This window comes from Neltuma alba, unplaced genomic scaffold, assembly GCF_004799145.2.
Source record: "Neltuma alba isolate B1F8T4 unplaced genomic scaffold, ASM479914v2 tig00007227_pilon, whole genome shotgun sequence".
Classification (NCBI taxonomy): domain Eukaryota; kingdom Viridiplantae; phylum Streptophyta; class Magnoliopsida; order Fabales; family Fabaceae; genus Neltuma; species Neltuma alba.
Genome location: NW_021634719.1, coordinates 44,799 through 55,426, shown reverse-complemented (window position 1 = coordinate 55,426; position 10,628 = coordinate 44,799). Strand labels below are relative to the sequence as shown.

The window sequence follows — 10,628 nt, the reverse complement described above, 5'->3', positions numbered from 1 at the left end:
GCATGCCTAACATATCATTTCTAGGTACAAACTCACATCAAATAATGTTAAACGCTGCAAAATTATCATTCTTGCTATTATTATTTTCAAAACACTCCAATATCTTGATTTCTTTTTTTTTTCCCCTTGGTTTGGCGCGTCACTGTTCAACACACTGTCATTCTTGGGCATGTGCATGTACAGTAACAGTTCTTCCAACAGGACCTTGACATGAAGCAACAACATGGGTTTACCACAGGACAGCTAGGACAAGAGCATGAGCAAGAACATTTGCAAGTGCAGCAAGAGGGACTGGAAGGACAGTCAAATTTGCAACAGCGTGGGATGATACAACAATTTTGGCAGCGACAGCTGTGTTTACAGCAATTTGATTTGGGACAAGAGAAGCATCGCCACTTTGGTAAGACGCAAATGCTACATGATGATGGAAGACAACAAGTGCAGTCGCATAATTTGCAGCATTTACAACATCTTTGTGGTAATTTTAGACGAAGATTGCACCCATCACAGCAGTAACAGCAGATCCAATACAGATTCAAACTGGGCATCCGGCTGCGAGAAAAGTTATGTTAGAAATAGAAATTGTTGAATCACTTACGAATCTTCATTCACCAGATTGTCGTTCAAAATTTAATCACATTGTTCTAAGAAAGCCTCAATGAACAGAAAAGAAAAGTTATCTTAGAACAGTGTGATTAAGTTCTACATCCTTTCAAAGAGCAAGTTAAAGTTTTGCATCAGATTTTCTTTTTTTCTTGGGGGTATCATTCTAAATAATCTTTTTGCTTTTGGTAAGCATTCTGTTCTATCTCGTGTAAGCCTGTATGGTACTTCCTTCACATTCATCAAAACTCCTTTTGTTGAAACAAGACGCCGTCCAGGCTTTGGAGTCATAATTCAGAACACACACAACCATTAGCATTAAGATATCAAGTTACAGGGCAAGGAAAGGGTACCAGAGCCACTTCCAGAAGCGGCGATATAACCGGTGTTTCTTCTTGTTTCTGCGTTAACAAGAAAAGGGGGTGAGAATCGTGATCTCTTTTGAACTGCAAGAGACAAATAACTCAGACAATTCTTACGTAGGTAACAGGGGATCCGCGTTTGCCACCACAAAGTCGATTAGCCTGTAATTTTGTCACGTTTCATTCATCAACGGATATATGTTAGCCGTAATTGTAGCATATGTCTAGCTTAGGCTACTCAAAACATGTAAAATTGCTCAGAGGAAACATTTGAGCAATTTTTCTGGCTTCATAGTTTCATACTTTGAAAAGCATACAAGTGACTCCAAAAGTAAACATACTCTTTGCAGTACGTTGAAGCAGGTTGAAGGCCTTCGGTGAATTTTAATTCGTCCTGCTAGAAGCAAAACTGAAATGAATTTGATTTGAGCTAAAAAGAAAACAGGAAATAAAGTTCTTACTAAATTGACTCTTGTCAGTTCACGAAATGCATCCTGGAAAGTTTGACACTGAAATTGTTCATCCACATAATATTTTAAGCTTTTTAAACATCATCAAGGCTTGTTTATGGTCAACCCATCGCTAAGCCCATTTATCAACCATTCAACATTGGGCATCGCATTGTCAAGGGGGGGAAAAATAAAGCATGGCATTCTAACAAACTCAGCAATTAGAAGCTTAAAGCCTCCCCTGTCCTAAACACAGGACAGGGAGGTTCTTAATAGGTGGCTCAAAAATCATGCAAGTGAAAACAATGTTTCTATGCCTACTAAATGGTTGGTGCTGGCTACGAAATAGAGGAAGCGTCAGCAGCTAGAAGATCCCCGCAAGAGGTTATCAGTTGCTCGTGTATAATTTTATATCACGAGCCTAGGGGCTGCCCATTCTTTTGAGTATCCTAAACATTCTTTAATTGACAATAGGTATCGATATTTGAGACTCTGTTTAAAGTTGTCAAGACGTCACAGATTGCCCAATGAGGTGTGGTGAAAGCACTCTTAACAAGTTCTCTTTTTCATGAGAGACACAAGTGTGGAAGTTCAGACTCACCTGGAGAACACTTATCTCTTTCTCGAGCATTTGAACCCTAGCGATTTCACGGCGCTTCCCGTGCAAATCTGGGTACTTGGGCGGCGACTTCGGGGACGGCGGCGGTAGCGACGGACCCAAAGAAGACCGGCCAGCTGCAGTAGCCATTACTCGCCCCTGTGAGCAGATGAGAAGAGAAAGAATGGGAAGGAGAAGAAAGTAGGAATGGGAACACTCCCTACTGATACAGATGCAAGACAGTGGAGTACAAGGAACAGTAATAGTGAGTGGCAAAGGGAAGAAGCAGTAAAATCAAGTTAGGTGCGATATACCCATATGAAAAGACCAGCAGAGAGACAATAATTAAGAGCCAGAAGCAGAAAAAACAAGTAACGGAGCGAAGGAAAGGAAGGTGAAAAGGGTGAAAATGAGGGAAGAAGGGAAGGTGTTATTATTGGAGTGAGAGTGAGAGAGAATCTGAAACCTGTGAGGATGGAGAGAGTGCATGACAATAATGGCGAAGGGCATTAAATTAGAAATGGTAAAGACGGCTGAGAAAAAGCCTGCAACTGCAAGCTTGAATAGAAACACATATTCAGCAAAGTTGGGACACTGCTGAAATGAAGGAAGGGAGAAGGATGGTGAAGCATAAGAGTTTGTGTTTTGTAGTGAGATTGAGGGGGGGGCAAAAGAAAGGAGAGCAGGAAAGTGCGAAAAGCACGATGGAGGACTCAGACCGCACGTGACGGCTTCTGAGGGAAAGAGAAAGTCTTGTGTTTTGGGCGCCATATCATATAGTATCAGTTTGAGCCCTGATTTTGAGGAAACACTATGTACAGCGCCCCCACTGCCTCCCCATTTTCTGCATAAACATCTTGGTTTGACGATGCTGTCCCCATCTTCCATTTGTATGAGATCGTTTCAGTGCATTAACTCTGCACTTTTATTGGTCCAGAACTTTGAAGAAGAAAATAATTCTGACCGTTTGTTCCATTCAACGCTCCAGATTGTGCCACGCACTCTTTGTTCCAAGTTAAAAATACCGTTTCCATCTGTCCATTCTTTTGCTGCAAGTGCATGGAGGGCAAGCAATCCAGTCCAATAGCATTATTACCAAAAAAGAAAAGGAAAACTATTTATAATTTATATGGAGCAGGACTTATTTTGAACTTCATTTGAGGAGCAGAGCCCACGTTTAAAAATAAAATGATTGTTTGGTATGTTATTACTACTACTACTATCTCAAGTCCTTATTATAAGAGCTAATTAAAAATTATATCTAATCTTAAATATAATGCTCTAATTCATTTTGTTTCTCGCTTTTTTAATCAAAATGTTCTCATTAATTATAAGGAGTTCTCACAACAGGTAGTTCTAATAGTAGGAGCAGAGCCCACTATTAAAAATGAAATGATTTTTTGGAATACTATTATTATTATTATCACAAATCTTTAATATAGGAGTTAGTTAATAATTAAATTATTTTAAAATATAAAATCCTAATTTTTTTAAAACCAAAATAGTAAGGAATTCTTATAAGGAGTAATTCTAATGTACATGATTAAAAATAATATTTTAGGGATACCAATACATATTTGTAATAAATAACTAACTCAATTAATTTTTTTAATATCTTTAAATTAATTATATATACCAGAGTTACTATTATTGAAGCCTTAAAACCGGCCATTCAATCTTGACAACTCGCTGTGCATCAAATTATCCTCAAACCCAACTGTCTAATCGGTCTTGCAGGTGACACATCTTTATTAAACAGGGTTTTCAAATAATATTATGTGATGGATTAATCTCATCAGCTTTCACAATCCAATTTCCGTCGGTATTCTCTGGGGTTTGGACTCCGGAGTCTTCACATTTTTATTTCTGGTGGGCTAGTAGGCAAAACCCTGCAATTTGATGCTACTTATGTTCAAAACCTGCCCGTCAAAAACATTTTTGTCACGCCTCACCAAACCATGAAAAAATGTATCATTTATCGCTGTATAATATTTATGTCAAGTTTTTTATATTTATTATATTAAATTCTTCAATCACACATAATCACCTATCATATTTTTACAATATTAGCATTTAAAAACATTTAATTCTAAATTCATGTAAGACCAAAAAAAAAGAGACACGTGATCATATCTCATGTGTGATTGGATGACTTGACATATTGAATACTAGAAATGACATAAGTTTTTTCCTTCCTAAAATAATTACGTGTCAATAAATTATATTTATGGCATTATTATTTCAATATTTATTGGCTTGATTGTTTTTTCCCATGTCTTCAACATGTGGCGGAGAGTTGAGCCTTGTTTATAAAATTAAATTCAACAGCATAAATTACCGGTCTTTTTATAATTTTTTTTCCAAAAATTATAACTTCTATATGTTATTCACACACACAAAAGTAACTATAATTAAATTTTGAGCCTGTATTTTACATAGCTTACTAAAATATAAGATGTTTTACTGTTCATAATGCATGACGCAGTTGGTTTTTTACAATTTTATTTTATAAATTGACGTAATAATTTCACCCGGGGAAATTAGTCACCATAACTATACTAGATCTTAACTGAAATTAATCACCAAAACAATCTTAAGTTCTTAACTAACATCAAATAAAACTCGTAGTTTTCAGTTTGACTCGATGACGTAAATTATGAATAGTTCGGCATATTAATTAGTTATAACGTGTTTGAATTAACTTGGGAAGTTGTATAGCGATCATGGAGGCAGGCCAGGCATTCCGGATCCTATCTTATAAAAACAAGGCCGAAAGAAGAATCTACTACTAGCATCCGCAAACCAGTTCTTTCCGTTTATGGAATCATCTTGTCCAATAATTAAGTGAAACTCAAATAATGCGATAAAATCTTAGGAAATTTTGGCTCTTTTTCACTCTCATAATATATTTTCTTGTATATCAGAAAGTACTTTACGACTTTATGCTATACTTGCTTTGGTACTTTGTAAATTATAATTATTAGGAAACTTATTTTGTTTTCCTATCAAGAAAAAATGCGATAAATGATACGTAAAAAAGCAACTTTAACCTTTAATTTTTACTTTACGTGATGGTTTATTTTGGTTTCTTAAATTAATAAAGTATTTTTTTTATCCTCTAACTCTAAGCAGTTAATAAAAAATGTTGACAAAATATTTCTAACGGGTGATGTATTAATTTTGATGTTAAAAAATAATAATGATTGGCATATTATTTGAGGGTGATAGTGTTCGAATTGAATGATTGAAAATATATTTTGTAAAAGAAAGAGATAAAGCTAAAACCCCAAAGCCATACGATAAACTAAAACTAAGCAAAATTAGTTTTTACTTGCATTAATATTGAGTTGATCAAATGTTTTGAATTATTGCATGCGCCTAAGGGTGTGTTTGGATGAAACCAAACCGTGGTTTGGAGGATAGCTTCTGGAGAATAGATTCTGAAAAAAATAGATTTTGGAAAGAATAGATTTTGTGAAAAAGTAATTTTGAGAAGTGTGAGTGTTTGGATAATTGTTATTAGAAGTACTTTTTATATATACAAATTGGCATAAATTAATATGATAATTATAGAAAAAATATATTTTATGATATATTTTAATTTGAAAGAATAAAATTGTTAATAATATATTTTTTATTAACATATAATAATATATAAGATAATATAATTAATAAATAATTAATATGTATATATATTTATAAGATATAAGATTAAATATGTTTATAAAAAATATGTTTATAAAAAAAACAACAAGATACATATCCTATAGGCTCTCACACTCTCCCTTTTTTCTCCAAAAGTAAAAAATTTCTGCTTTTCCCAAAACCATGGTTTTGATTTTTTTAAGGGTGTTTGGCTAACATTTTTCCCAAACCATGGTTTGGGTCCCAAAACCATGGTTTGGGGTGCTTGCCAAACACACCCTAAGAATCAAGTCACCAGGCCCACGTTATTCCATCCTTTATATGGTCGCCACGTGTCTTGGATGTTCGCCAAACTTCAAGATCATCGTAAAGACGTTTTTTAAGAAACAAGAACGTAACTCCCAACTTATGACGGTATTTTCAAACTTCAAGTATAAGGATTGGCACACACTGTATAATTTGAAGCTGTATATAGGCACACAGAAATTCAATACGAATAACTTTTGTTGGGCAAGCTCGAAGCTTATTCATTTTTATAATTAGTATTCCTCCGGTCCTAAATGTAAAACCCTTATATTAGTGTGTATAAAGGTCTTATATTTAGGACCGGAGGAGTATTTGTTGTTGTTGTGACTAGTGGTGGGGATGGGAGTATAACAAAATAGAAATAAGAAAGTTTAACACACTCGAAAATATATTATATATTACTTCACAGAAACAATATACGAGGACTTTTTATCAGAAAAGAATCGACTAATTTGTAAACCTTTTTTTTTTTGGCCTTTGTACAGGTATTGGAAGTAATTATATTTAAGACAAGGCACCTTTTTTGTGGGATTCTCACATTGATTCCCACTATATATATTCTGAATACATTGAATTGTTAGACTATTACTTTTAGGAATTGTGAATGGGTTGATTATGTAATCATCAATTAATAAATCTATAAAAATAAAAGTGACAAGACATTTTCTTTTTCTTTTTCTTTTTTCTTTTACAAACCATGCTGACTTCTAATTTAAAAGCTTATTAATATGAGATTTCCTTGCTTAAGAGTTTTAAAGATACGTGGCATATTATCGTTTTGGAGGTCGAGAAAAGTTTTTTTCACGAATTTTCTCTCAAATAATCCATCGTAAGAACAGATTTTGTTACGGGGGAAAATGATTATCTTGCAAAAGTTCTTTCAGATAAATTACAGTTTTTTGCTCTTCACAATTATTTGCAATTTATTCACCGTCTCATGCTTTTTTTTCCTTTCACAAAAATAGAATAAATATTGTGCAAAAGCGGTCGGCCTGGCCCCTAGCTCATTCCTGTTATGACACGCTAGTTTCCTCGCAGATTTCTTTTTTCACCCGAATTCACTCAAATTTTCTCTGAAATAAAAAGCAGCGAGAATTTCAACCAGAACCTAACATCTATATATATTAGAAAGTTTTCAAGAATGTTGACAAAAATTTCTATTTAAATTAATTTCATGTGAAATTTTTGTGATGAATTCTCCCTTCTTTTTTATTTCTTTTAGGAATTGAACCTCCCTCGCCTACTATTTTGCGCATATATATAACATGTATGGTATAAAAATTGTAATTTTTATTTTAAATATTATATTTGTGAGGGATGAATAAAAATGCAGTGTACGTGGCTTAAGAAACTAAAGTTTTTTTTTCCCCGGGACAAATACACTTTTAATCTTCTTACTTCATACAAGACTTTAGCTTGATTCTCTTAGTGTTAAAAAGTTTTTTTAAATTATTATTATTTTGAAAATTAAACTTAATAAATTAGTATTTGAGAATATTTTATCAAAATTTAAATTTTAGATATTAGCATTTTTCGTAAATGGTGTCATGACAAAATGGTTAAAAATATACTTATTAAAATTAATTAATCAAAATGAGACATTGTGTGAAATTATTAGAAGTTTAGTTTTGCCAAGTTTTTCTATAAATATTTCACTTATGATAATAAAAATAGTCCCCTTTTATAGAAATTGTTCATGTATAACTCGAAGTCTCAAACCCTTAATACCCAAAAGAGTTGTGGAGTATAATTTCCGCTTCTTCCAGAAAGTAGAAGAAGAAAAAAACAAGAAATACATAGGAGTAGTTCAACAGTTTATGCGTCAAAAAGCAGAAGAATAATTCAAAGATTCCCCAAGGAAACAACTTTCGATTAACCCCACGGAAATTCAAAAAGCTCCCGAATCTCTTTATTGAAAACCATTAGCTAAATCGTTAGCTTTCAATTATTTTAGGCTTCATTTTGCTGACTCAAACAATAAAGCTTCTTTCTCTTGGCTTTGCCGCCCTTCCTTTCAATCATAGACTAATATCTCACTGGCCAAACTAATAACCAATTATATCCTCTCCCGCACGCATACCCTAAGAATTGTTTGGCCACTTTCAAGCGCGTGAAGCTATATGTATGCATAGACCCACCAATGCTTGCTTGTCTCTTACAAGCAACCTCAAACTTTATATATATTCATGCATGCCTGGTTATATTAGTATAAATATTCTCGCTTCACCTACGTCAAACATTGCCAAACCCTTCAACCTAGAGCAGTTACAAGGATCTCTTTTATGACAATCTGAGTTTTCTTTTTCTTCTTCATAATAGGTAGGCACCAATATTACTTTGTGTGTGTATATAAAGCACAAGATTGTTGGGTTTGAAGAAGATCAGCGAAGAAGTTAGGATTGCTGCAGGGTGAGGTTGTGGTTATTGATTAGTGTGTGGCTATATATGGCTGGGAAGACGAGCACGATGATGCCTATAATAAGCAAACTGTACTGTTCGGCTTCTCAGAAGGTGTTTGTGGTGAGAAGAAGGCCTCATGTTGTGAATGGAGGGGGTTTTGTGGTCACAGATTGCTCGTCTCAGAAGGTTGTGTTCAGAGTTGATGGCTGTGGAATTCTCGGAGCTAAGGGTGAGTTGATTCTCAGAGATGGAGATGGCGATGCTTTGCTTCTCATGCGTCGAAAGGTACGTAAGTTGGTGTGTGTTTCTCTTGATTATAATCTTAATTACTACAAGTAATCTCCATTAATTCGTAGAAGCATAATTGGCTAAGATTATTATGTAAGCGACCATTAAACATATATTTATTGCCGCAATTCAATCATCGATTATTTGTTTAACTGTTTGATTAATCACAAGTATACTGTTTATCACAATTATCTGATATTCTATATTATTCATTCAAATTTGAGCATTATGCATAAAAATCTCTTGCATAGATTTTTTTAATCTACAATATTTAATTAAAGGGGCATCTATTGCTTTCAATCAATAATCTTATATAATCAAAGGGCCAATCTTTTAACCTTTTTGTATGGGGAAAGTACAGGGAGGGATGGTGGAGGCACTGAGCATCTATAGGAAGTGGAGAGGGTACTCTTTAGACTACGAAGGATCAAAGAACCTGGTTTTCAGCTTAAAGGAACCCAATTCCTGTTTGGTGAGGAATAATCTGATTAGAATCTCCACTGAGCCAAGCAAGAGCACAAACAAAGCCTGGGACTTCGAGATCAGAGGGTATTTCCCCGACAAGATTTGTAGCATTATTGATTCCAAAGGCAACGTAGCTGCCCAGGTAAAATGTAGCCTTCATATATGCTCATATATTCTTAAGTAATTAATAACTTCCATGATTTATCAATGTGCATACATATATATATTTGTTTGTGCAGGTAGGGGTGAAGAAGGAAGTGGAGGAGTTAATGATGGGAAGCAAGGATCTTTACAATGTGATGGTGAAACCTGGGATTGATCAAGCTTTTGTTTTTGGAGTGATCGGAGTTCTGGATTACATTTATGGCGAATCCACATACTGCTGAATCATCGCCAGCCATATGCATTTTAAAAGGATGGGCTTGGAAGTTTCCAAGAAAGTGGTTTAAGTGTTTTCTCCCAAGAGGAGGAGGATTTAACTTAACTTGACAAGCCTTGCTAAATATGATTTAAGAGTTTTAGAGGAAGACGACGGTCCCAGTATTAGTCTAAATGGGGAATTGCCTTGTACATGACGACAACGTCTAACTAGATGTGGCTTCAAATTAAATTAATTAACCTACCTTATGCTTATCCTAATCCATATATTTAATTTGCATGTGCTTGGTTTTATCTCCTTTTTAATCCCTCTTGTAATAACCAGTCATTCCAAATTTCGAATCTTTTCCATTCCAGGCTTTGCTTGATTTTTAATTTTAATACTCCTCCAGTCTTAAATATAAGACCCTCATACACACTAATATAAGGGTTTTATATTTAGGACCGGAAGAGTAAGATTATATTCTTTCAGTTGACCTCTTGTATTTCAGCTTCTTTAATTTATCTTAAAGTTTTAACGTTTTCATTATTCACGGGTTTAGCTTATTTTCAAACTCTAAAGTCCAGGCCTCTTAAAATAAATAGAAAAATGTGAAAAGAACCATTTTTTTTAAAAAAAAAACTTGGATAACAGCTAGTCAATCTAGCTTTCTTGATTTCATTATTTACAGATAGATCAAGTAAAATGAGGAAAATACCAAATAAGGGCTCTAATTGAGATGCTTATCGCGTGAGTGGATTAGTAGTATTGCTGAATCACTTGACAAGACTAGTAAAATGATTATTTCATAGAACTTATTATTGTAAATTATAATATAATAAAATGAGCAAGTTGAAGAGATACCCAAAAAAAAAAGATACCAAGAAAAAAAAAGAACTAAGAATTAGAGCTTTAATTGAATCTTGTATCTCTTGTCAAACAGTCTTAAAGAGCTTTATTTTTGCAAGCTAAGAACATTAATTTGTCAACGTTTTTAAGAAAGGAAGTTAACATGCTTTGGTTTCACGAATTAGAAGTTAGAAAATAATAAAAAATGTTTTCCAATTCAGTTTCCTATGCAACATGTTAATCCTGTTGGCTAACGTGTCACTTGATTTTTTTTTACCCCCGTAGCTGAAGTGTTAATTGACTGG

General features: G+C 34.1%; 2 protein-coding genes across 2 annotated transcripts; one reads left to right on the top strand and one right to left on the bottom strand.

Moving 5' to 3' along the window:
• Positions 1-2,521, bottom strand: LOC114752099 (guanine nucleotide-binding protein subunit gamma 3-like). The gene is made up of 6 exons (XM_028940818.1): positions 2,327-2,521; positions 2,016-2,171; positions 1,307-1,359; positions 1,083-1,127; positions 957-1,004; positions 1-552 (listed from the first exon to the last, which is right to left on the bottom strand). The coding sequence occupies exons 2-6, from the start codon at positions 2,160-2,162 to the stop codon at positions 147-149; spliced, it is 699 nt and encodes a 232-aa protein (XP_028796651.1). The 5' UTR covers positions 2,163-2,171; positions 2,327-2,521; the 3' UTR covers positions 1-146.
• A 5,733-nt stretch (positions 2,522-8,254) lies between these two features.
• Positions 8,255-9,839, top strand: LOC114752097 (protein LURP-one-related 6-like). The gene is made up of 3 exons (XM_028940817.1): positions 8,255-8,648; positions 9,013-9,258; positions 9,356-9,839. Exons 1-3 carry the CDS (start codon positions 8,409-8,411, stop codon positions 9,500-9,502), a joined length of 633 nt encoding a protein of 210 aa, XP_028796650.1. The 5' UTR covers positions 8,255-8,408; the 3' UTR covers positions 9,503-9,839.
• The last annotated feature ends 789 nt before the right edge of the window (positions 9,840-10,628 follow it).

Excerpts from the sequence above, each read along its gene's own strand:
- LOC114752099 (XM_028940818.1), bottom strand. The coding sequence starts at position 2,162 with ATGGCTACTGCAGCTGGCCGGTCTTCTTTGGGTCCGTCGCTACCGCCG. Across the intron at positions 1,360-2,015 it reads AAGAGATAAGTGTTCTCCAG|GACGAATTAAAATTCACCGA; the intron begins GTGAGTCTGAAC and ends TGCTTCTAGCAG. Across the intron at positions 1,128-1,306 it reads GCTTCAACGTACTGCAAAGA|GCTAATCGACTTTGTGGTGG; the intron begins GTATGTTTACTT and ends ACAAAATTACAG.
- LOC114752097 (XM_028940817.1), top strand. The coding sequence starts at position 8,409 with ATGGCTGGGAAGACGAGCACGATGATGCCTATAATAAGCAAACTGTAC. Across the intron at positions 8,649-9,012 it reads TGCTTCTCATGCGTCGAAAG|GGAGGGATGGTGGAGGCACT; the intron begins GTACGTAAGTTG and ends GGGAAAGTACAG. Across the intron at positions 9,259-9,355 it reads AAGGCAACGTAGCTGCCCAG|GTAGGGGTGAAGAAGGAAGT; the intron begins GTAAAATGTAGC and ends TTGTTTGTGCAG.